The following is a 27581-nucleotide window of genomic DNA, read 5'->3' as shown; positions in this document are numbered from 1 at the left end:
TGCAGGCAACAAGTAAAGTTGAAGCCATTTAATTATTGTAAGAAGTTTCATATGCAGGGCTCTATGTATTTTTAACTAAGCTGATATGCTCGCTAAAGTTGATGGTTCTTAATCTATTTTTTAAAAACAAGAATTCTATTTATATTTTCAAAGAAAATTTTTAAGTACTTTATATAATTTTCTTTTGTGTGTGCGGGGGGTTTGTGGGATATATGAACATTTTGAATATCAGATTGAGAATATTAATTACTTCTAGAGAAGTCTCAAAAATACATTGCTTGGTTAAAAGTAGAGCTTCCTTAGAAAGCTTAATATGGCTTTCTTAGAAAATGGAAGCAGAAGTGCCTTAAATTTATTAAAACAACAGAAACTATAATCATGATTCAGAAAAACTGATAAGGCATTTTCTTATTTTTTTAAATTTGTATTTTATCTTTATTTAAAGTTTTTTTCTAGATTAGGTACTGATCATTATAGTTGACTCTCCTTATTAAGTAATTGATTTTAATTCACTCAATTTGAAATTCATAATTCAAAATTTATTCATAATTACTCATAATTTAAAATTTAAGGAAGCAAAACAAAGAGAGGTAAAATATTTTAATACATGTTAGGTTTCAACTTGGATGATGTGTTTTCGAATAGGTGTTGTATTAAAAACTGTCCTTATTTTCTGTACTTGTGCAGTACAACTATAACCCCAGAAATATTCCCATACCATGAATAGTCATTGCCAAATTAACTGTTGGCTTTCTTCAACTCATTTCTGAAAAATGATGTCATTTTAAAGCAGACATCCTAGAAATATCTTTTACATAGCCAAGGCAGGAGATTATTGGAAGTTTGAAAGGCTACATGTCTGTTTGGAGAGAGAAAATTTTTCTCTTACCTCCAGCAAGCAGAAACTTTAAAAATATTATATTCAAACACTAACTACCTTGAATTAGATACTTATAATTTGTTACAGTTATAAGAAATGCTAGTTAAGTGTAATCTATATGTATGGTATACCCCCCAAAATTTACCATTTAACCTCACTCCTATTTAGATATGCAAGACACTAAAAATTTTCCTTTAGCTGAAAATTTTTAAATAATTATTAGAAATTTGCCTGTGTAGTCACAAATGTAATATACAGAATTAAGGAGTGACTTTTTTCCTTACTGTAGCCAATAATACTTTGCTGATAGTACTTCATACCAAGTGTGTGAAGCAGCCAAGATCTACAGTATCTATATGTATATATATGTTTGTATATTTTCATAGATTAAGTGAATATAACTTTCCTTTTTGATATTTATTGTATTGTGTTTTAGAAAAGTGAAAATTACTGAATTAGATGAGTTTAAGATTTATGATTTTGTTTGCTTTAATATATATGCATGTCATATATACATATATACATGTGTATGTAGCTTTGATGTGTATTACATTTCTCTCAGTTTTTAAAGCTACCTGTTTTAAAATATGTATCTTTGTTTGGTTTAATCTAGGCTGACAGAGTACTTCTTGGTGGTCCTGGTAGCTTTTATTGGCAAGGTAGGTTAATCTTTTAAAAAATTACCCAATAATGACTGTGTTTCAGACTCATCTGGCTTATCATGTGCCTCGAATTATTTTAAAGAAGGAAATGGAAAAATAAAATTTAAATGTATCATCACTATCTGTATACAATTTTTTAAAAAGGACTATAACGTCATATTTAAGAAGGTGTATGTAAAATATATACCGTAATATATAACCTATATTATATATATATATTCCTAGTAGAACATAAACTGAATATTTAAAAAGTAAATTATAAAGTAAATTTATAAAGTAATTTAAAATAATGTATTTTTATTGTTTATGATATGTACTTCGTCATCCCTGTACTTTAGAGGAAGTGATGTAATTGAGCATTAGGAGGTGTGTGGGACTGATCTGTAATAGGTAAATTGTGGCCTTCCAAAAGCTCATGGTTTTACAATTAATTTGAATTTGCACATTGGAATATTTAAATGGTTGTTTTCTCATTAATCACTGACATCAAGAATGATTTCTTTGTGTTTGGGGAGTTTTTAAAGTAGAGGATCTTATTACGTTTCAAAAGTATATGTTAAACTGGCATTGATGATTAATGTAAAGATAAAACACTACATTCTTTAGTCATTTTCAGAGGACTAATAAAATTACCATTTGAACAGATGTATAACATCATTATTTTCTGACAGTTTGAAAATAGGTAACTATATCTGCTTATTTGCTTTCTTTATGTTTCATTTATCATTAGAGACACAGTTATTTATTTAGTCAATATATTCACATGTTTATTTTATGCTAAAAAGTGCCATTTACCAGATCAGGAGTCTTTTGTTTATTGGTATTCTGTTATTCAAGCATTGTCAATATTTGGAAGAACTGGAAAATCTATGACTATATTGATTTGCAAGTATTTTCTGATTCTGAATTCTACTTCTTTATTCTGCACTATGCTTTCTTTACTTGTTTCCTTGTAGGAAAACCTATGCTTTTGCTTTATAGAAAGGGAAACCAAAGAAAGAGAGCTGCTGGAGGAAAACAGGATGGAAGGAAAGTAAGAAGGAGTGAGAAAAGGGAATAAGTGAAAAATTGGAAGGCATGGCAAAGGAGAAAATGAAAAAGAAAAATCAGGCAAAGAGGATCAGTATTGAGAAACATACTAAATAAAACTGAAATTTTTGAATTTCTATGAATTATATACCTCTATTGGAAAATGAAACGATTTAGGAAAATTATACTTAAGTTTTACAGTTTTACAATAAAAACAAAATTGGCAGTTCTAATTGTATGTAAGAAAAGAGATATTAATGCTTTCTAGTTAACTGTAACACATCGATTTATTTTTCTTCTTTACTTCCAGCGATGTCCTTCAGTGGAAGGGCGGGAAGTCTCTGTTGGGCATGTGTGGGAACCAAAGATAGATTTTGCGATTCTGTCAGGACTCCTTGATAACTCTGCCTTTTTAAGAGACACAGCTTGTGAACATGTTTAAACCACTTGTTCTTTTAATACCTTGAGTATTGCACAATGTATGCATTCCTGTTTATTATAAATTAGCACAGATACAGATACTATTAATATTGTATTCACTGGAGATTTATTATAAGTGGTATATAATAGGTAACTAAAAACTTAGTGACTGAGCAGAGAATATTTTGTTTTAATAAGATTAAAATCGGCACATTTCACTGTGAATAGGTGAGATGTTAGGGTGAATTGTCTCTATAAGAATAGAGAAAATGATAATGATATTTTACTCCAAAAACATGATAAATTTTCCTGTGTTCTTTGATTCAAGAAATATTTAATGAATCCCTCCTTTGTGTTAGGTACTGTTAAGGCACAGAGGATAAAGTAGTGACCCAGACAGAAAGTGTTTCTGCCCTACAAACTCGGCTTATGTGACTGGAAAAATTGGAACAAGAATTGATATCTTTAGCTATTATGATTTTCTTTCTGAAATAGCAGAAATGAAGAGATTATTTTCCATATGTTACAAAGACAGCATTTGATAAATCAGACAACCGTTTCTTGGGGCAGGGAGGCAGTCGATTTTTATGTAGTTGTCTGGATTTCTTGTGTACTTAATAGCTTAAGGTTGTGAAGAAAAGTGAGCTCACTGATTCAGGCTGCTTCATAAAAGTGTCCGAATAACTTATTAAAAAAATCAGTTTAACCAGTTGTTATGAGGGTAAAAGTAATTATTTCAGTAGATTTTTCAAGTTCTAATTTGAAATTTAGTTTGGAAACAATCCTTGATTTTATGATTCCATTTTTTCAACATGGATTTTTTTACAATGAATTAAAACAAATTCTGCATTTATAAGTTTTTGTTTTTTAGCAGAGACTTATTTTAAGTACCAGCTTGAATAGTAATAATTGTGAGTTAAAAAATAATCAAATTTCAGATTTAGTATTATGAAGAGGAGTTATTTAAGGCTAATAATTAGAAGACTTTATAATCTGTTTTCTTTCATGCAGGTGGTATCCATTATCTGCATCATAAAGTTCCCATTACAAACTCGTCATTTATCTTATATATTTTTTTCAGGTCAGCTCATTTCAAATTATAATTTGTTTTATGTATTTCTTTCAGGTCAGCTCATTTCAGATCAAGTAGCAGAAATAGTATCTAAATATGACCCCAAAGTTTACAGCATCAAGTATAATAACCAGTTAGCAACTCGGACTGCACAAGCTATTTTTGATGACAGTTATTTGGGTAGGTAAAATCAAAATATGGATTCATTTTCTGGTGTTGTGGATTTGTTCTGTATTTGCATTTGCTGCTTTCAGTAGGAAAATCTTTTATGTGAAATAGGTTAAGATTTTCTTAAAATTTAAGGAATATATAATTTCAAATTGTTATGAGTACTTAGATTATGTTGTATTTCAGTAACTGAAGTTTAAGAGCATGATTATTTACATAATGATCATAATAACAGATAACCTTTAAGATATGATTGTTGTATTCTGGGCATTGTTCTATGTGCTTAATCTGTATTAACTCATTTAATCCTCACAACAAGTCTCTGAAAGTGTACTGCTATTACTCCCATTTTATAGATAAAGAAACTGAGACACAGAGAGGCAAAATAATTTGCCTAAAGTCCCTGACTTATAACTTTTTTCTGAGATTCCAACCCAGGTGATCTGTCTCCTGAACCTTTATTCACTGTATTAAACTACAGTTTTGGTTTAAGATTTATTAACTTCTGTTCTCCTCTCTTTAAAGTTCTCTTATTCATTAAACCAAGTATACATGGAAAAAAAAAACAAGTATACATGACAGAAACAGTGTTTTGCTGATTGAGAAAATCTGTTATTCGTTGCTCCTTTTTGATGAATTGCATATTTACTCTGTTTTTAACTGACTCCTTTGTAAAGTTGATAAAAGAGTTATATTTCTAACAGAGATATTCTATTTGAGTATTTAACTCCATTATTTTCTTTAAGATTCATTTATCATACACATATGAATCTATTACTCCTAGAGGACAAAATATTACATAATTAAAGGAATTACTTAAGATATTTTCCAGGAAAGCTTAGTCAGCAAGTACACTGAAGATAACCAGTCCTACCCTGATGGTGTTTTACCTTTGGTTCTCCTTTAGGTTACTCAGTGGCTGTTGGAGATTTCAATGGTGATGGCGTAGATGGTATGGTGCACTTGAACTATATTTAATCCTCTTTAAAAAATTTAGACTAAGCATTTGAAACAAGTGGCATTGAAAAATTTTACCAGTTAAAGTTTTGAAATTGAACTTGGTCTATAGTAAACTTCCTCTAGCAGCCAAGGGGGCTGAGGGCCTCAGTGGCCTCTTATCTTCTCCTTCCAGGCCCCCAGCACTTCTGGTTATTTCTTCAGCTCCTTCCTTCTAGCTTTCAGCACATTCAGTTTTCTTGGAGAGGCATAGTTGAATAGTTCTTCTTTCTCCAGGCACATAATTTATAAACTTCCGAGCTCTGTCTGTAGGGCTGTTACCCATCCTCTATCTGTCTGTCCCATCTTCAGAGCTCAGTCTGGGGATCCTAGACTTTACCTGATTTTGGTCACATTTCTGTGCCACTGCCACCTCTACCCTGTTTCACTTGGCTCTGAATTATCTTTCATTACTGTATGTACAACTTTTCTTCATTCTTAAGCCCTTTTCTCTTTTCTGTTCTCTTTCACAAGATTATAAATACCTTGAGGGCCCACGTGCATTTATTTGAGGTCCTCAAGAATCTTTCCGTATTTTATAAAGATTTGATTTTGTGATTGAAAAATGCTGGGGTCATTTATTGTGCAGCACCAAGTTCTTAAAATCTCTTACTTATTGTCTACTGAAATAACAAAACTTAAAGCTTTCTGATATAGCCACTTATTTTCCTGCAGTTGCCAGTACTGGTCTTTAAAATGAGTAATTAAGTTCTCTCTTTTCAGACTTTGTTTCAGGAGTTCCAAGAGCAGCGAGGACTTTGGGAATGGTAGGAAAGTTAAAAGATGTTTTCTAAAAAAATCTCTGGGTTATTTTATATTTTACTCTATTTCATATGCTTTTGTTTTTCCTGCACAGGTTTATATTTATGATGGGAAAAACATGTCCTCCTTACACAATTTTACTGGTGAACAGGTATGCTTTTAAAGTGTAATTTTTTTTCACTTAACATTTTAACACCAGCACTTCCTAATATCTTTAAAACTTTCCTTGGTAATATTCTAATGGTTTAATATTCAATATATAGTAACTATTGGTTTAATATTTGATATTATAGATATAAAATAGGCTTTAAATATTTCACCTTTGTTTTAACCAGTGATTTATTTGTTTAAGCAAAGCCGTTTGTAATTGCCATAAACCTTTTTTAAAAAGGAAATACAAAGTCAAATTGTACACATACAAAACCAAAAAATTTCCTCTCTCTTTGCTGATGACATTAAGTTCTCTTTTAATGAATGATCTGTGCCTTTTAATTTTATTAGATGCAAAATAAAGCATGGCCCAGATGCGTTTACTATAGATATTACAAATAAACTTCATTTGTACTACACAAAATAAAACATTCTTCAGTTAAAAACTAGTACTTTTAAGTACTAGACATTCTCTACAATTAGAGGCATTTTATAATATTCTGTATTGTATGTCACAAAGAATGAAGTGGTACGTTAGTACAGGCATACCTTGTTTTATTGAGTTTTGTTTTACATTTCATAGATTCTGCGTTTTTTACAAATTGAAGGTTTGTGGCAACCCTGAGTTGTCAGATGATGGTTAGTATTTTTTAACAATAAAGTATTTTTAAATTAAGATATGTACATTGATTTTTTAGACATCATGCTGTTGCACACTTAATAGACTATATAATATAGCGTAAATGTAAATTTTATGTGTACGGGAAAGCAAAAGATTTATGACTCACTTTATTAGGCTATTTGATTTGTTGCGGTGGTCTGGAACCAAACCTGCAATATCTCCAAGGAATGCCTGTAATGATAAAGGAAAAATTAATCAATAGGTAGAGAAAAAACATCTCCTAGGTTGCAGATCTGGGATTTAAGCCCACTTCTTGTTCGGTTGAGACTGTTGGGCTTTGCGAGAGGATTGATAGGATGGGAAAGTAGACCTGAGGTCCCCAGTAAGCTCTTCCCGTTTGTGTGGCGGTCAGGGTTGACCTCTGCAGTTGACAACCATTAGGGTTGTGGCAGGGGTGGTCATCCCTTTGTGCTGTTGTGACTTCTTCACCTCAAGCAGCTTCTCCTGTCAGACCCACGTGTGTCTGTGGATCTTGTTGTGCTTGGTTCTTGATGCTTTCTCTCTTCCCCCTTAGCTCTTTTGCAGGGGGAAGCACGGGTTTTGCGTTAGGACACCCCTGGACTCTCAGTACTCAGTGTTACTGCATTGGATAAGGTGTTTACCACTGTAAATCTGGTGGCTTATGTATAAAAATAGGGGTACTGGTAATTTCCTCATGGGGTTGTGATGAGAATCAAAGGAAAACATTTCAGTGATAATGCCCAGGACAAGACTTGTCTCAGTAAATGCCATCCTTTCTTTGCAATTTCAGGCCTAATACCCTCAGAGACCAAGGTCCAAGAATAGTATTCTGTTAAATTCCAGTCAGCACTTCCTCATGGTACCTCAAATACAATGTGCTTTATTACACATGCCCTGACCTTGTGATTGAACACAGATTGCGCCTTTCATTTTCTCAATTACACTGTATACGTGCAGAAGAGATTAACGTAGGAATCTTCCGTATCATTTCCTCCTGATAGCTCAGCTAATCAAAGTTTGGAAGCTTTGCTAACTTTATTTTTTTTATTTATTTATTTTTTGCTTTGTTGACTCACCCTTCCTTTAGTTCATCCTGAATCTATCACCTCTCCTAGTTTTGTTTTGTATGTTGGAGTCTCTTTAGAACTTTCCTTTTTCACGTGTATTTCCAGCCAGGCTGCTCTGTCTGTGATGGCTAGCAGTCTCCTGTAGTGGGGAGAAGACATTCCTTCTCTCTCAGCAAAACAAGCTGACGATATAAACCCAAGCACATTTGTACTGTGTGTAATTCAGAAGCAAAACTACACTGGCATGTAATTGATTGAGATGTGAAACAAAAATGAACTCTATTCTCTATCTTTCCAAACAGTAATTTCTTTAGAGTTGTAGTGGTTTCACATAGGAAGAACCGTTTATGACCTATTAATAATTATTTGTTATTTTTACTGCATAAGCATCATTTATAACTTCTTGGGTTCAGTTGAAGTGGCTGTCTTTCTGGTAGTATGTCTGTCTGGCACGCTTTGGGTGAGTGGAGAGGAAGGGAGGTAGTTGGTAGGGCCTCGGAAGGAGCCTTGATTGTACTTGGATTAAATGGCATGTGCTGAAGACACCAAAATGATATACATGGGCTATGTCTTGCCAATAAATCTAGGAAAGTATACAAGCCTCATTAACTGATTGTCATTGTTTTGGTACAATAAACAAAAGAAGAAATTTAGATTGAAGCACTATATGCAGAGAAAAAAATAACCCTTTCTGTTTGATAAATATACAACAAATATTAATTGTCTAAACTAGTTGGATGAAATGTAAACATTTCATTTTCATCTTATTATCCAGATGGCTGCATATTTTGGATTTTCTGTCGCTGCCACTGACATTAATGGGGATGAGTAAGTTTAAAAAAATGTTTCCAGAAACAGCTTTCCTCTCGTGTTTATGAACGCTTTACTAAAACTAAACATTTTTTCTTTTGTTTCTCTGTCCCCTTCCTGCTAATCTTTCTATTTAAGGAACCAATCTGAAGCAACCTTAATCACGAATACTAGAAAACGTTTATGTTGTTAAATTCTTTCAATAGCTTTTATAATATGAAGGAATAAAGTAATTTTATGAATTACTCACAGTTTCTTAAAAGAGCTGAAGGAAGATTTGAATTAGAAATGATTGTTTCAGATGTGGCTGTAAGAGATGTAGAAAGAGGAAAACTTGAGTTTCAATTAAGAAAGAAAATGATTATTAGTAATCACATGGAATTTGATCTTGCTTTTGGTGAAAACAATTCTGTTCTTTTAGCTACGCAGACGTGTTTATTGGAGCACCTCTCTTCATGGATCGTGGTTCTGATGGCAAACTCCAGGAGGTGGGACAGGTCTCAGTGTCTCTGCAGAGAGCTTCGGGAGACTTCCAGACAACCAAGCTGAATGGCTTTGAGGTCTTTGCGAGGTTCGGCAGTGCCATAGCCCCTTTGGGAGATTTGGACCAGGACGGCTTCAATGGTAAGGTCAAAATTTAGCCGCTGTGGGTCCCTGATTTTCTGTGTCTGCCTGGAAAAGTCCTATCCCCCGTTGGTAGAAGTTTGCATGAGCAAACCTCCTTCTTAGAAAGGATTTGCATGACATGCCAGGTTCAACAGGTTGCTGGTTTTCCTTAAGAATCAGAGCAAAATTTTCAAAAATTGATTCTCATGAGTTATTATTCATACAGCCTCAAATTAGAGCATCGGAGTGGTTAATTTTTTAAAAAAAAATTTATTGGAGTGTAGTTGATTTACAATGTTGTGTTAGTTTCTGCTGTATAGTGTATCAGTTATACATATACATATGTCAGCTCTTTTTTAGATTCTTTTCCCATGTAGGTCATTACAGAGTATTGAGTAGAGTTCCCTGTGCTATACAGTAGGTCCTTATTTGTTATCTATTTTATATATAGTACTGTGTGTATGTCAATCCCAATCTCCCAATTTATCAGAGTGGTTAACTTTTTAAAAATATTTATTTATTTATTTGGCTGCACCAGGTCTTAGTTGTGGAATCTTCACTGCCACATGCAGGAGTTTTGTTGCGCTGTGTTGGATCTTTAGTTGTGTCATACAGGCTCTTAGTTGAGAACATGTGGGATCTAGTTTCCTGACCAGGGATCGAACCTGGGCCCCCTGCATTGGGAGTGCAGAGTCTTAACTACTGGACCACCAAGGAAGTCCCCAGAGTGGTTAATTTTTGAAAGGAGGTCGCATTCTCAGGGAACCCATTGTGAGCTGGTGGTTTTCTATGTCTCTGTCCTGCTTAGCAGCAGTGCCCTCTGCTGTCCATTTGGATACAAGTGTAAAAAATGCTCCCAGGCATATTGTCAAGAGGGATACTGAAAACAAAATAAGCTCCCTCTTGAAGATACCTAGGGATTTTTAACTTTTAGAGATAGATACTGTAGAGGATGATTTTATTCTCCCAGAGCGTCTCCTGGAGTCTTATTGTCCCAAAGAGTAGATAGAAGAAAATGATCTGAGCTGTTATTTATGTAACTATATTTATATAGTTTATATATATGTATATATATATTTGTACTTTATATGTGTATACAGTTTATATATATATATAAAATGAAGTATTAGTTGTAACCTAGATCTTTTCCTTGTTCAGCCCTAATGACATTGACTCTTTGTTATGCCTTTGCTCCCTTTCCACTTACACCCACTGGGAAAACCCTAGGTATCATCAAGAGGGATACTGAAAACAAAACAGTAAAATTATGTTCCACAATTATGTGCAGTTTTTGTCAGTACTTCTCCAGAAAGGCAGAGGGGAAAAACAGAAAATGAAAAAGGAGGGCTCTCCAGACTAGACAGATACCAGCCAAGGGAAAAGATGATCAGAATGTATAAAATAATGAAAAGTTTAGAACAGATAAGGAGAATTTTTTAAAACTACCTCTCAGCAGTAGAGCCATCTACTGTTGGAAAATATATTTTAATAAAAACTTTCTTAATGCACATGTCACTTTAGAAGTTATATTTATCTTTTGAAACTTAAAAAAGGATAAAGAAGGACTCACATAATTTTAATGCTACTTTCTATTTAAGGATAACAAATTCTTCGTGCTTATTGCAGCCTAAGCACTGTTCTAAGTACTAAAAAGGAGAGGATAAATTAGAGCCCATCCACGCCCTTAAGGAATTTAGCATCAGTAGGAACAAGTTGAATGTGAACAAGTAAACACTAGAATGCAGTCATCACAGTGTTTGAGATATTCCTTGGCATAATGGTCTTAAAGAAAGGATGAGTGACCAAGGTGTCTTTGATGTCTCAGGGGATGCAGCATCGAGGGGGCTGAAAACATTTGGGGCATATTAAGGAAACTGAGTCAATTTGGAATGGCTGGTACATAGGGGCTGTCGTAGGCAAGATGGACACATCCTTGCTCTCATGAAATTTATGTTTTGTGGAGGAGCCATAGCGTAAACACATATAAGGGAAATTCAGATAGTGATAAAGTCTGTGGGTTTAAACAAAAAAAAGGGCAAGGTAATGTGACAGAGAGTGCCTAGATAGAGAAAGTGCATTGCTCCACATCATGGCCAGGGAAGACCTCTCTGACAAGATGACATTTGATCTGTGATTTGGACAAAGAGAAGGAGTAAAGCTTGAAAAGTTCTGGAGCAAGAGGTGTTAAGGCAGAGGGAACAGTAAGTATAAATCCAGAGATGGGGACTAGCTTGGTGAGTTTAAGAAACACAAAAAAGGGCCAGGATTGGTAGGAGGAGTGAGTGAGGGTAGAATTGGGACTAAGAGTGGGGTGATGAATGAACAAATCAGGTACCACATAAATGCTTTGGGAAATAATTGAAGGATTTTAACAAGGAAGATGACATGATATTAACATTTGGCAGTTTTGAGGCAAATGGATTATAGGGGCAAGAGGAGAAGTAGGAGGCCACTTAGGCTGCTTTAGGGGTGCAGGCAAAGGATGAGAATGGCTTGTCCAGGGTGGGACCAGCAAAGATAGAGGGAAGTGGACATAGTATTTGTAATATATCTCTGAGTTAGGAAAGGTCATAGTGACCATTTGGTGGTGGTTGTTTTTTGTTTGTTTGTTTGTTTGTTTTTAAGAATTTCAAATTTCAAACTTTTGAGTTGTTTATTTCATTTCAATATAAGTTGAGCAAGGTAGAGATGAAATCATAGCTTTCAATCTGAGCCAGATTGACTCCTCCAAAAAACCCAAAAACCATGCCCAACTAAATTAACTAGAATTTTAAGAGCTGGAATGAACCTTAGATGAATCTTTTGACAAGTTACTTCCCCTCTCTTTTAAGGATGAGGCATTTGAGGTCCAGAAAGGTTAAGTGATTTGTCCAAGGTTAGACCCAGAATATCTGGTTCCAAATTAATGTCATTTCCACACAGCTTTGCTTGAATCTCCTTGAATTTGGTTGTTGCTTTTGAATTAAGAGCACCCTACTGAACTTTGAATCAATATTTACCATGATACTTGGCTTCTAAAGATGCTAAGATCTTCTCCCCAGAAATAATGATGAGTACTAAGACTTCCTCCTCTCCATCCTTGCCCTCCTCTCTCCCACTCTCTTTTTCTCTTTTCTTCTCACCACTCCCTCTGCTCCCTCTCCCCCTCTTCCTTTTCCTCCTCAGATATTGCAATTGCTGCTCCATATGGGGGTGAAGATAAAAAAGGAATTGTTTATATTTTCAATGGAAGACCCACAGGCTTGAACGCGGTACCTTCTCAGATCCTTGAAGGGAAGTGGGCTGCTCGGAGCATGCCACCAAGCTTCGGATATTCAATGAAAGGAGCCACGGATATAGACAAGAATGGATATCCAGGTGCTTTCCTAGAAATACAAGAGCATCTTAAGTTTTTCGGTCCTAATAGCAAGTAGTGTTAGTTACTGCTCTCCTGATTTATGTTCTAAATCATTTAAATTCAGTATTTCAGCTACTGTTCAAGCCCCTGCTGTTCAAGGCATTGTTGCCATCACTGAGGGGATACAAAGTACAGACAGCTCTGTTTCCTGGGAGCTTCCAATGTAAAGCACATACTCTTAGTTCTTCTTTTAACTGTCTTGAAGTCTGTATGAAACATCAGAGAATGGAAGCTATAAACAAAACCTCAGTCTAAGTTTTCAAATGTCAACCATCTTTTTTTTGTTTTTAATGATCTAGCAGTTTTATGGACTTGACTAATTATCGTGTTTTTTGCAAAATATATTATCTCATTAAATTCTCCCAGTAAAGCTGCTGAGAAATATGAGCTAGCTCAGTTCATTATTATATCTTTTTCTGAATGAGAAAAGAGACTGAGAAAGGTAATTTGTCCAAGGCTGCCCATTGGTTTGTGCCAGTACAGGAAGTAAGGCCTTCTCTGGCTCTAATAACACTTCAGAATATTTGAAATGGATCTAGGATCATAATGGATATATTCTTTAAATGAAATATAATGCAGAAAATTTAATGACTTTGTTGTTGAAACAGTTAATGAGCTCAATGTACAAGATGTTGAAGTGCTTTTAGAAGTAGGACATGAAGTTGATTATTGTCTGTGTTAGTGTTATTTTAAGAATTTTTTGTTATAAATGCAATATATTTATTATAGAACTTTTAGAAAATACAGCAAAGCATATCTTTCAGTATGCTTTCTTTTTTCCAGTGCATTCACACACATTTTTTAACAAAATAGAATTATGCTTTATGCACTGTTAATAGCATGTTTTATTCACATGAAGTATCAGAAATATTTCCCCATGTTATTAATTAGTCTTCTGAGGCATGAATTTATGTTTTCCATTTTATCAAATATCTGTGTCATATCTTATTTAATTTTATTTTGGGGCATTTGTATCCTTGCATATAATTCTGGTGCATAGCTCTGATTATTTTCTTAAGATAAAGTTCTAGAATTGCTATGTCAAAGATACGCACTTTTTTTTAACGCTGTTGTAACACATTGTCAAATTATAATCCCAGTGCCTCCAAAAGAAGGTCTTGTAACTTTTTAAAGCATTCACCAGCAATGAGTGATCATTTCCCACATTTGTGTCCACACTGGGTATCTTCTTTTATTTCTTTTAAAATGACTTTATATGATAGGTGGAAAATGTTATTTTGCTTTAATTTACAGTGTTGGGTTATTAATGAGGGTAATTATAATTAATAATAAGCATTTTTGTTTACTTGCATATATGTATTTACTTTCATGAACTTCCTTTCTACATCTTTCTTTTTCTCCATTTCTGTTGGAATGTTGTTTTTCTTTCCTTTCATTTTTTTTTTTAACTTCTGGCACTGCCTTAAATATTGGGGCTTTTAACTCCTTAACTCATATATTTTTCTCAGTTTTGTCATGTTTTCTTTTGGGGCATAAAAAAATTCTTAATTTTTATGTAATCTGTTGTACCTGTCTTTATGGTTTCTCATGTACTTTTCTGCTTAGAAAGCACTTCATCAAATTTAGCTTGGGTATAGAGTTAGAGTGAGATAGAGTTTTAATTTCATTTTTTCCTAATTGTGAACCAGTGGTAGCAGCTACATATAAAAACTAATACATTCTGTTCTTGTTGATTCGGATGCTATCTGCTGTCATTCTAAGGATTCTAAGTGCAGTTCACCCTTGAACAACATGAGGGTTAGGAGTGCCGACCTTTTGCACAGTCAAAAATCCATGTGTAATTAACTATACCGTCGGCCCTCTGTATCCACAGTTCCACATCTGCAGATTCAGCCAACCTCAGGTTGTGTAGTGCTATAGCACATATTCAGGGAAAAACATTCATCCATAAGTAGACCCATGCAGTTCAAACTTGTGTTGTTCAAGGATCAACTGTATATGTATTGTGCTTTTTTGGTTTGGTTTGGTTTTTGAAACAAAATAAATAAAATGAAAAAAAAAAAATTTTACAATGAAGTCGTAAAATCCATAGGCATCTATAAAACTTTTTCCTTTGGGGATATATGTGTTTGGGTGGTATACACTTCCTTATGGTTTCTGATTCTTACTAAGTATCCATTAAAAAGATTCTTGTCTACCTGGATGAATGAAAAAACTAGTTTTATGATGAATGTTTGCCATTGATGGTAGTGTATTGGAAGTTTTCATATACATTTCAGCCTTTTAGATGTTGTCTTACAGCCACTTAATGAAGAATAGTTTTGAGACTATGTCTAAATCTTCATTATATTCATTGAGAGCCTTATGGAGTGGTATGTGAATTTAAAAAGAAACATCATTATTAACATTTTTTTCTGCTCTCTTTTAAGACTTAATTGTAGGAGCCTTTGGTGTAGATAGAGCTGTATTATACAGGTAAGCATTTCCATATCTGGTAATATAGGAACATTATGAATTTTATGAAAGTTTTATATTTAAGTACCAGTGTTGAATTTCAGTTTAATTTTCTTGAAGTAATGATAAAATTTTTTCTTTCTATTCAAGATTTGCTTCAGGCAAGTAGTAGTGATGCAAGGAGATCCCAAAGTAGACAAAGCTATAGATTTTTTAATTTAGAAAAGGATTCACAGTTTTCCCTTTTTGTTCTTTAAATTATGTTCAGAGATGTTTTCAACAGTGTTTTAGATTATATGAGTTTAAAATGATAGGAGTTTAAAATGATAGGAGTTTATGTTTTCTTCTAAGAGATAAGAACTTAACTTGGTATTTATGCCACAGCATTCTGTGACCACAAGTACAATATGTAATGATTCCCAAAATGATTATTTTTATTAGAGCAATATACGTAAATCTATATATCTCTATTTCCCAGCTTCATATGTATTCCCAGTATTTCTCTGGATTTTATCAATTCCTCATGCCTTACAGTATCATCTAGCATCCCAAATAGACTAAGATGTTTACACTTTTATGGACTGTGCTTATACATGGCAGGAAAACTAACACTGGTACCGTGTAGTGGAGGTTGTGATGTGCAACTTGATTGTGCCTCTCAGGGCGGCTTGTGTCTGTTCAGATTCCAGGATTTATCATGATTGAGACAGGCACACTGCCCTGAGCCTGCTGTATTTTTGTACAGAGTGTAAACCTGTTCATCTGAACTTTGGAAAACTGTATTTGTTTTAATTTATTGTTTCAGTTTTTAAAATTGCTATTAAGAAAGTAATACAGGCATGTGGTAAAAATTCAAGCAATATAAAAAGGGCATACAATAAAAAATATACTTCCTCTCATACCAGTTATTAGTTTATTAGTATATTCACCAGAAGTCTTCTGTGCATGAAAAAATTATGTGTGTGTGTGTGTATGCATCCTTTGTAAATGGTGTTTTTTTTTCTCTCATACTGAAATTATATTTTAGCTAATATCATCCCATATTAGCACAGATGTCTTTACAGCACTCATTTCCCCCACTTGTTTGCATTGCATTAGGTAGATATCCCATGACTTGTTTAACCATCCTGCTTTAATGGGCTGCATTCAGTTAGGTTGTGACCAGTGGTCCTGCTTTGCCTGGAACTGATGGGGATTTACCAGGTCATGGCACTTTCACTGATAAAGTCAGAATAGGCCTGGGCAAACTGGGGGATTTGGCTGTGTTAAGTTTAGATTGTTTCTATTCTTTTTGCTATTATAGACACTGCTTTAGAGAACATCACACTGTGCATGCAGTAAATGTGAACCTAAAATGCTCAGATCAGTCTGACATTTCAAATAACTTTTCCCCTTTTCTTTCTTTTTTCTTTTTTTTAAACCAGGGCCAGACCAGTTATCACTGTAAATGCTGGCCTTGAAGTGTACCCTAGCATTTTAAATCAAGACAATAAAACCTGCCCACTGCCTGGGACAGATCTCAAAGTTTCCTGGTAAGGGTGTTTCTTTAATAATAGTTATTATTATGATTTTTGGTTCAGTCATTATAAAAACAATTGAAAATGAGGGGGGAGCTGAAATATTGCTAAAGCAGTTTCTGTGAGTATACTCTATTTTCTTGTCGTAGATTGAATTATAGAAGTATTGTTCCAAAGAAGATATGTATGATTAGAAGGCTCCAGAAATGTGCTGTAAACTAGTATAAAACTAATTTTTAGAAAATGATGCATTTTCAGTGAATATATTCAAAAACAAAAAGCCAGTAAGATTTCAGAACTCATATTTAATACTAAACAGGCCTGTGAACATTTTGACTTTAAGTTTTAAAAACTGATGATCTTTTTCATATTTAATGTCTGTGACTAACTGTATGAAAAAAAATATTTTGCTTTAACGTATCAGTCTCCTGCTTGTTCTCTTACTAGTTTCTAAAGAAAAATATAGTATTTTTTGTAAGCTTAATGGCTGAATTCTTCTGTAGTCCAGCATTTCTCAAGTTTCCATAATTTGTATGGTACTTTTCTCTATATTATATTATTTTTTGCTAAATTTTCATTCTACCTGTATTTATAATTTTCTTAAGATTTTCTTTAAACTGACTCATGATTTACTTTAAAACATATTCAAATATAATGGAGAAACAAGTGTCTCTCTCATACATGTCAAAATAAATGTAAAATTAATAATGAAAAGTCTTGACCATATATAAACTCACCATGGGGAATTCCCTGGTGGTCCAGTGATTAGGACTTTGCGCTTTCACTGCTGTGGGCCTGGGTTCAGTCCCTGCTCAGGGAACTAAGATCCCACAAGCCAAAAAAAAAAAAACAAAAAACAACACCCACCAAACTTACCTTGAGTACCCCACTTTGGGAAACACTGTTCATTTCATGTTCCTTGCTCACACAGAAAACCCAAAGAGAACTTACGTATGAAGGGTAGAATGATTGGAAGCTGGGAAAATTTTACTTCGAAAGAGCAAATGAAAAGATATTTTTCCTGATTTTGTTCTTGAGTTATTTATTATTGTTATTAAAATCATTTTTCAAAGTTGTGTTTATAATAAAATATATATTAAACATGTATATAGTAAAAATTTTATTTCTTTCATTGAAAAGAAAATAAAAATTAAAAATTCAGTAATATTTGGCCGTTATTTTTGTTGATTGGCAGTGAAGTTGTTTTTAAGATTTTGGCTCTAGCTTTTCCTGACTTTCTTCCCGTCACTCACCCTGTGTGTCCTGGTGAAGCTGCTGCACATTGCTGATGATGTGCTTATGATATGGCAACAAGGTGAAGGCTTCTAATACACCAGCTAGAGCAGTGGCTTTCATATGTTTTTGAAAATGGCACATAGGATGAAGTACATTTTACATCATAATCCAGTAAATACGTGTCTGTAATTAAAACAAAAGTTTCATGAAATCTTATCCTTGATACTTAAGTCAGTTTTACATATTTATTTTTTTAAGCTGTTGGACACAACCCATTAAACTGATGTCATAACCTAGTAATAAATGGTGAAAAATACTGTTCTGGAGGAGCTTACTAATTAAAGGGAGCTTTGTGGGGCTTTTTCATAAGCGAGATATTTATTTTAAATCTGTACTGTCATTTCCCTTGTTTAGATTTATCAACAGATTCTGTAAACTTGAGAGGTTAGGAAATTATTTTCTTTTTCTCTCTTTTTTTTTTGTCTCATTCCTTTCTTTGAAAGGAAATATACCTAAATTACTGAAGAACGAGTTAGATTATTCTGTATAGCTTCATGTTTTAAAAATAATATTAAGGCATAAAAAAAGGTATAAGGCTTCACAATGTGAACTAAGTTTCAGAAATGTGAGATTTAAAAAAAAAGAAATGTGAGATTTGGATGATAATAAAAGAAATGTCTAGCTAAATAAATATTATCAGTGTAATGACAACAGAAAAAAAAGAGTGAGTTTTAGAATCATACAGACCAGAGCCTGTACTCAAATTCTGTTCAATATGTGTTCCATGAAAATGGGAAAATTAATACCATCCAAGCCTCAGCTTTTAATCTGTAATATGGGGATGATAGTTTATCTAATAGGTTATTATGAAGAATAAATGAGAGTGTATAGGTATCCTAAACTGGCAGAGTGTAACTATTTAATTTTTAAGCGATATAGTATAATTTCATCTATTTTGTGTATTTTGGTGAGGAAGGGGGAAACTGTTGCGTGGTAATTTCAGAATACCTATAGTGAGTTTTTTCAAATAATGTATAAGAGAATACGAGATGGATTAGATAATCTCTTTCCTTTACTGTCTTTTTAAAAAAATTAGTCGTAGGCATTGTGATGAGTGAGACTTTATGGTGTTTTAAAGTAAATAAATAAATAATGTTATATAAATGGAAAAATGTTTAAACTCGATTATAGGATTTGTATGTATTTTTTATTTTTCTACAGTTTTAACGTCAGGTTTTGCTTAAAGGCAGATGGCAAAGGAGCACTTCCCATGAAACTTAGTAAGTGTTCTATGGAAAAATTGTATTATTTTAATGATGCTGCATACATAGCACTTAAAAAATGTTTTATGGTATTTGAATAACTATTCAAATAGTTGTTATTTTTTTTATTTGAATGTGTATGCTTAAAGATTTAAAGTTGCAACGTAATTATTTAGTTTGGCAACTCAAGCCAATTCAGAAATAATATATTTATTTATTGACATTGTGAATAATTAGTGGTAAATATGGCCTTCAGAAAGTTAAACAGTTACTAGTGTGAGACAAATGAACCCTAGGAGAAATGAGTATCATTGTTTAAAAGTCAGTGACCTACTGAGAAGTTTGTATTTTATGTCTTGGAGAAGCCCCAGTAATCTCAGAAGTAGAGTTGGTTGAGAAATTGAAAGAAGGAAAAAAAGTTTGATGGTGAAATTTAACCCACACAGCAAATTCTAACTTGACTCTTTTTTTTCCAAAAAATGGTTTATGTAGTTCTGAGAGCAAGGTAAGAGAGTTAAGTAGCTGTGCAGAGATTTGTCCAGATAGGGGACAAAGAGGACTGAGCTGCTGGGGGTGTGTTTGTGCGTGAAAATTCACAGAGAGTAGCAAGAAAGGATCTCTCTGGAAGGTAACTACAGTAAAGACCTGAAGGGGATGAAGGAGCTAAGGGATGTCTGGAGGAGTATTTTGCACAGAGGAAATGGCAATTTCAAGAGGCCAGAGGCAGGAGCTTGCTGTTTCTCAAAGGGTGGGTGGAACAGAACTGGAAGCAAAATAACCCTGGCTTTTCACTCCCATTGACATGAAGTTCAACATTTAGAGAAACTTAGAAAGAGATTTGTGGTTTTAAAGATCTCTACTCTTATCTCCTTTGAAGAAACTATGTAAAGAAGAACCGAATCTTAGAAGGCAGTTATCTAGCAGCTGTGCTTCAGACTATTCGCTGGCTGCACATTCATTTTAAGATGATTCTTGACCCAGTCAGCTGTGTTTGATCATTTGCTTCATTAGGGACGTATTTACCTGATACTTTGATACAGTAGCTTCATTAGAAGTAGGAGTTGCAAGTGACGCCAGTTGCTCATTCGTCATGGTGGTGAACGTAATGGTATGGGGTATGGGTGCATCTTAGTAAACATTTCTTAATCAGTCAGCAAGAGTCTTGCTACCTGCATTGGTGATGAAAGTCTTAATTTATATATTTTATTTCTGAACGTCCTCCTCTCAGCTTAAATTAAAAGAAAAAACTTCCCCTCTATCCGATAGTTGTTTCATTACCATTATTATCTATTATCTCAGTTAATAGATGACATTAATTTGGGGATAGTTGGATTAGTTATTTAATTGTTAAATATTTAGAATTAGTATGGTGTGGTTTCTCTATGATGTATAGACATTTTTAATGAATTAGGAGATTACTTCTTAAGAGATAAATATGTATCTCAGTTTACATGAAAACTCAAGACATTTAGGACAGATAGGTGTCCATAAAGATTATGTTGGTTATAAATCCTTTGGTTTGTATAGAATTCCAGGTGGAGCTTCTTTTGGATAAACTCAAGCAAAAAGGAGCAATTCGACGAGCACTCTTTCTCCATAACAGGTCCCCAGGTCACTCCAAGAACATGACCATCTCAAGGGGGGGACAGATGCAGTGTGAAGAACTAATAGCGTATCTAAGGGTAAGAGATACTTTTCTGCTCCATTATCTTTTCTTTCTACTTATTATTTTTTCTTTTTATCTAAATGATTTTCACTTTCTGTAAATTTTTTTGGTAGTAAATAAAAAAAAAAAACCAACATAAAAATGCATTTGAGGAAATTGGGCTTTTTAAGAGTCAAACTTGAGTAATGGATTTCTACGCTTGTCAGACTAGATATTGCACGTGTCCTCTCCAGAACAGTGCTATTGAATAAATTATGACAAACATATTTCTTAAATATTGCTGGACTCTCAAGACAGTAAAAGAAATCCACCCCACCCCCCACCCCCACCCCAAGCAATCAATGAAAAAACTCCATTGGCTAAATCTGACGTGTGAGTTGTGGGCAAGTTTGTGACCCAGGGTGGCTAGGGAGGGAGGGATGAAGCCTGGGCAGAGGGTGAGCAGTACTTTCAGACACCAGAACAGAGGTTTAGACTTGCCTGGGGCCTTCTGCAAGCCAGGGGTCTGACCTGAGCTTCCTGCATTAAGTCCAGATTCTTCCACAAGGCTAAAGTGTTCCCAAAACAAAGATGCACCCTGACTCCTGAAAGAGTAAATACAAAGTCTCACTGAAACAATCTAGTATGGGTCCCATAGGTTAAGTTCAATCAAATAGGAATTCATTTCTAAAAAAAGTGCTATGTTTACACACCAGGAAATAAGCCATTATAAGACACAGCAAACAAATCTTAGTCCTGCAGAAGCTTGAGATGTTAGAATTATCAGTTACAAAATATAAATGTGTATGAAATGTTTAAAGAAATAAAGGATGAAATTTTGTTTTAAAGACAAAAGCATCAGGACTTCCCTGACAGTCCAGTGACTAACACTCCTTGCTTCCACTGCAGGGGGTGTGGGTTCGATCCCTGGTTGTGGAACTAAGATCCTGCATGCCCGATTGTGCGGCGAAAAAAAAAAAAAGATGAAAACATGAGTAAAGGGTTAGAAGACTCAACATAATTAACAAGCTCAATTTAATAGACCTATATAGAACTTGGCATCCAACAATTAGAGACTATAAAAGTTCCCCATATATACATATAAAGGAAGTCTGAACAAATTTGAAAAAATTGGAATCATAGAAAATATGCTATTTGATTACAGTGTAATTTTTAGAAATCAGTAACAGATTGGGAATTAGGAATTATGATTTTAGGTAATTTAGGGATCAAAAAAGAGATCATATTAGAAATTTACTTAGAAGTGAATTATAATCAAAATGTGTAGGATATCTCAGAAGCAGAATGTAAAGGTAAATGTACAGCCTTAAATGCTATTCAATTTAAATGAAAGATTGATTGAGAAAAAAATGAAGGAAATAAAACCCCTCCAAAATTAGGAATTGAACAAGGACATAACTATAGGTAATGGAGGAATTAAAATAATAAAATAGGAATGACCTTGTACTAAAACATAGAAAAACTGAGAGAAAACAAAGACATTTTTAGAAAAACATAACAGCTGTCATTTGAAGAACCCAAACAATCCATTTAACCATATAAACCATTTAAAAAATTGAACTGGCAGTTGAACATCTTTACACAAAGGAATCACAAGACCTAGATGGTTTTATAGGCAGTATCTACCAAACTGTCAAGAATGAGACATTCCAATATTAAACTCTCAGAATAGAAAAACAAAATATATTTCCAGCTTATTCTGTGAAGCTAGTGTAATTGATACCCAAACTGGCCAAGGATAGTATAAGCAAGGAGAATTCATGATAGTCTTGCACAAAGACAGATGTAAAATTACTAACCGAATATTAGCAAACTAAATCCTAGCAGTTTATAAAACGGATAAAAAAACAGACCAACTTGGATGTATCCTAGAGTGGGTTAACATTAAAAACATAGAAGTATAACTTTACATGTGGATAGACTGAAAATATGGCCATCTTAAGTGCAGGGGAAAATTTCTGATTAGATTAAATAACTTCATAATATGAGCAAACAAGACAAATACTTCAAGTTATAACTATGAAGAAATATCGTTTTACATTCAAAGTCTGCCTGTACCTATTGCTTGGTCAAGATGTGGATTAATCAGAATTCTTACACATTGCTGGTGGCAGTGTAAATTGTCATGAAGAATTTGGAAAGTAACATATCTTACAGAGCTGACAAATCTTGCCACTATGTAGAACAATACATTACAACATTTTTTTGATAATAGCAAAAACAAACCAAAAACTCAAAGCAATCCCAATAACCTTGGACAGAAGAATTGATAAATAAATTGTGGATTTATTATGTGATAAATGTTACTCAGCAGTAAAAATTAACCTTGCTACATGCGACAGCATGAATGAGTCTTAAAAAGTGTTGAACAGAGAACAAATGACAGGAGAATACATATGATCTCATTTTAAAAAACAGGAAAAGCAATCTGAAGCACATATTGCTTAGGGACATATACACTAGAGTAAAACTACTGAAACCAAGCAAGGGAATGCTTACCTTTGGAAGGAAGACAGAAGGATGTAAATAGAGAAGAGCATATGGGTAGCTTAAGTGATACAGGTAATGTCCTAGTTATTATTTATATTGGGTGTGTGTTTGAGCGCTCATTTTATTAACATGCCTTATTATTTTTGTGTGAATCAAATGTTACATTATAAAACAAAGTTGATTAAGGGTTCTCCCTGAATAATGATAATCTTCCTTTTGGGTATTCTATTCTTATGTAAGGGTAGTTTTTCAAAAAGTTTTGGTAGAATTGGGTCAAGGAGTGAATACGGCTGGCTTTGTATTGTGCACTTACGGATTTCTCCAGATAGTTTGATGTCATAAGTTGATGTCATCATTAACTCAAAGCTTTTCCATTTTTAGGATGAATCTGAATTTAGAGACAAACTCACCCCTATTACTATTTTTATGGAGTATCGGTTGGATTATAGAACAGCTGCTGATGCAACAGGCTTGCAACCTATTCTTAACCAGTTCACTCCTGCCAATATTAGTCGACAGGTACTGTGCTTTATTAATTTATCATTAATTCTATACTTTTATCTTTTTTTAAAGTCTTAGAATTCATATTTTTTAATAGCATAAAGGATTGCTTTTATAATGGGTTTTTAGAGAAGTCAGAGGGGAAGAAATCTGGATTTTACGTCAGAAACATTTAAAGCCACTCAGAGTTTAGAGATCTGCAGAGGAAGACAGGGTTGCATTTCATATACATAAAACAGTAAAATAATTCAAGGAAAACAACAGAATGCCAATTTATTTATATAGTATTTAGCTTTTACTAAACTAGTTTATCTTTGATTTATACTTTAATTGTAAAAAATAGTATATGTATGTGCATATGTGCATGTGTAGTACATAAATCATTCTTTTCCTAAAACCAAATATAGCAACATAAAATTTTATAAAGGTTGTATTAAAACATTTTTAGAAAATCCTATGTAAAACCCATACATTCAAATGTTATTATTGTATTTCCTATTTTTTCTCTTTTATTACATGTTCATATTTTTATATTAATATTTCTGCTCTCATAGAATGCTTTCCCCTAAATTTAGGTTGTAACTTCTGTAACTGCTAAGATCTCATAAACTCTTTTTTTTTTTTTTTTGTAATTTGAGAAGACTGTATATGGCAGCAGCATAAGGCAAATTAAAATTTTTTTAAGTATTTTGTAAGTTTATATTTTAACTTTTATATTTTGTTTTGCACATGAATAGTATACATGCTACTTTCTACTTACCCATTAATATAGAACTTGTAAACATAATTCTGTGTTCATATTGTTTACATTTTTTTATTTTTGGGGATATACAATATTATGTTGATTAATAATTTAATAATGAACATCTGAGCCTCTTATTGTCTGTCATTCAATTTTACACTTTTTAAAAAGGTTAATTGTTACTTGCCCTTTTACATTATGTGTTTTGATATAGGAGTTATGGTTACTTTTTCTTTATAATTTTAGAATTTTTTGGAAACTATTAGTGTTAACATTAGTTTACTGAAATCACCAATCTCTTTAATACCAATAGAGTTTAAAGCCAGCTAATCAAATTGGTTAACTTTTGAAACCCCTTTGAGGGAGTAATAGCATTAGTGCTATTCGGCTCTCCTCCCTGTCCCCACCCCACCTTCTTCATTATTGAATCTTTGTTTCCTTTGTGTTCTACATTTGTTTCAGCAGCAACATTACCTACTCTTAGGCATCTTTCTTTCTGTATTCTTAGCTTTATTATGTACTCTCATTTCTGTGTTAATTGCCTACTCCATCATTCTTATTATTTACTTCTCTCTAAAATGGCCCTTTATTTCACTGGTCATATTACAAACTTTTGTACTGTGCTCTCTCTATAAAGTACTGCTGTCTAACAGAAATATAATGTTAGCCACATTTGTAATTTTAAATTTACTGGTCAGTAACATTTAAAAAAGACCATAGAAAACTGGTGACATTAATTTTAATAATATATCTGTATTAGTTTGCTAGGACCACATAACAAAATACCACAGAATGGATGGCTTAAATAAATTTTCTCACAATTCTGGAGGCTTCAAGTCTGAGATCAAGGCATTGGCAGGGTTGGTTTCCTCTGAGGCCTCTCCCATTGGCTTGTAGGTGGTTATCTTCTCCCTGTGTCTTCACATGGTCTCCTCTCTGTGTCTATGTCCTAATCGCCTTATAAAGCACCAGTCGTATTGGATTAGGGCCCACCCTAATGATGTCATTTTAACTTAATTACCTCTTTAAAGACCATATTTTGAAACAGTCACATTTTCCGTGAAATTTTTTACATTCTGTTTTTTACTGTCTTCAAAATCCAGAGTATCATACACTTACAGCACATCTCAATTCAGATGCTGAAGCTTCATCAGAAATATTTTTTCTGTATTGAGAATTCATATAATTTATAATTGAAAAAGTAGATTCACATAGCCAAGTTCTAAACATAAAAAAATTTTCAGTAGTAGAATCAAATACCAGTTTTTAAATTTAAATTAATTAATATTAAATGAAATGTAAAACTCAATTCCCCAGTCACACTAAGTACATTTCAAGTGCTCAAGAGCCACGTGTGACTCACTAGTGGCTTCTGTTATCAGACAGGGCAGCTCTTGAGTTTCCCTTTCTGTACCCCAATCCTTTGGAGTTAAGAGATTTTGTACTTTCTGCAGAAAGAGTTTTTGTCCCCTGCCCTCCATTTATTCATTCAAATAGGTATTAAGTTCTTACTCTGTACAAGATACTAAGTATGTAACTATAGAGATTTAGTTCTCTGTGAACGGAGGACATTACTTTGTCGTTTCCATTTCTGAATTTATCTTTCCTGATAGCATGTTTTAATACTATAGTTGCACCAATGCCAGTTTAATCCTTTCTCTTCAATGTAGAGTAGTAGTTAGTAAAATATCCCTTTACCATAGTTTATTAATATTTCATAATACTTCTCATTCCAGACTTCAGATACACATCATTCTAACTGGGACTTTTAATACACACCATATCACATATCATTAAATCCATTCTTTGTTCATGAACTAAATTAGCAGTGATTGTATTTGGTATCACTTATGGAGTCACCTCAAACTTCTTCTAATGGTCCTGGCCTTTTTTTCCCCATCTTCTTGAAGTGCGTAGCAACCGTTTACATCTAGGTCATTGAATTAGTTCACATGGATTGTTGGGTTTCATTTCAATTAAATTGACAGGATCTCTATCATATAATTTTATTCTGGGGAGCTGTACCTCCTTGTGACTTGGAAACATAGTTTTTTTGTTTTTTGTTTGTTTGTTTAAGAAAGCCTGTCACTGTTTTTCCATTTAAATCTTTTTCTCTCCTTTTTGTTTGCCTTTGGGCCTGGAGCCCTTTGGATGTTAACAATAGACAAACTAAGAATGGCTTCATCTTTTTTTTCTTTCCTTTTTTATTAATTTTTATATTTCTTCTTCCACATCTTGCCTAACTTCTGCTTCCTCCCACTATTTCTCTGTTGGGTTTTCCATACTGCTCCAGCTGGCACATCTTATGGTCATATCCAGAGGGAGAAAGTTCAGGTCTTTGCTTATTGTACCTATCTTGGGTCTGCTAATTCTAATGCTTATCTCTTTTTCTTTATCTCTTTCCAAATGGCCATGCCATTGCTGGGCTCCTTTTGTCCATTTTCTGTTCCCTTTGATCTGTCTGAATTGCTGCTATAAATTCTTTTTTGCTCTGCAGAGGCATAGTCTGTAGTGAGAAATTCTGGGAAGGAGTTTATTTTGCCCAAGATCACACAACTTAACTAGCAGCAGCAGACTAAAGCTGAACTCTCATTTCTTGAATATTACTTTCTCTTCCACACTTCATTCCAAAATAACAACTTAATTTGAAATGGAAGTAAAATGTTCCAACTAATTGTATTATACCCTATGAATCTTTTTCTTCCTTTTCATTCTTTAGCTAACACTGACTTATTTAAAAACAGCCAGCCATGATCCCTTTTGCATTCAGGTATATATACAAGTTGAGTATTTTTATATGCATGTGTGCATAAATGTATATTCATATACATCCACATATATATTTATATACACTGCATGTGTGACCTGTACTGGTATATATTCATGTAGAAAAAAATAAAATTTTTTCTAGGCTCATATTCTGCTTGACTGTGGTGAAGACAATGTCTGTAAACCCAAACTGGAAGTTTCTGTAGATGGGTAAGTTTTGCTCCAAATAATAGACTGTATAATAAGAAATTTAAATGAAACAACACAGTTTTCTATTAAAGTAATAATCATGAGAATTACTTATGTTGGAGGATAATGCAT

General features: G+C 33.5%; 1 protein-coding gene across 4 annotated transcripts in view; it reads left to right on the top strand.

Moving 5' to 3' along the window:
• ITGAV (integrin subunit alpha V) overlaps positions 1-27581 on the top strand; it is an 86130-nt gene that overhangs the window by 41326 nt on the left and 17223 nt on the right. For all 4 annotated transcript variants that reach the window (XR_009055238.1, XM_057747263.1, XM_057747260.1 and 1 more), the window contains exons 6-19: positions 1494-1539; positions 4118-4243; positions 5139-5183; positions 5951-5994; positions 6084-6140; positions 8625-8677; positions 9081-9283; positions 12431-12622; positions 15053-15098; positions 16502-16609; positions 19052-19110; positions 20620-20774; positions 23630-23767; positions 27403-27470. Coding sequence is in view for 3 of the 4 variants with exons in the window: in XM_057747263.1 (XP_057603246.1) it covers positions 1494-1539; positions 4118-4243; positions 5139-5183; positions 5951-5994; positions 6084-6140; positions 8625-8677; positions 9081-9283; positions 12431-12622; positions 15053-15098; positions 16502-16609; positions 19052-19110; positions 20620-20774; positions 23630-23767; positions 27403-27470 (1340 nt within the window). In the remaining variant the exon portion in view is untranslated. The remainder of the gene's footprint in view (positions 1-1493; positions 1540-4117; positions 4244-5138; positions 5184-5950; positions 5995-6083; positions 6141-8624; positions 8678-9080; positions 9284-12430; positions 12623-15052; positions 15099-16501; positions 16610-19051; positions 19111-20619; positions 20775-23629; positions 23768-27402; positions 27471-27581) is intronic.

This window comes from Hippopotamus amphibius, chromosome 8, assembly GCF_030028045.1.
Source record: "Hippopotamus amphibius kiboko isolate mHipAmp2 chromosome 8, mHipAmp2.hap2, whole genome shotgun sequence".
NCBI lineage: Eukaryota > Metazoa > Chordata > Mammalia > Artiodactyla > Hippopotamidae > Hippopotamus > Hippopotamus amphibius.
This window is presented reverse-complemented; position numbering and strand designations above follow the sequence as displayed.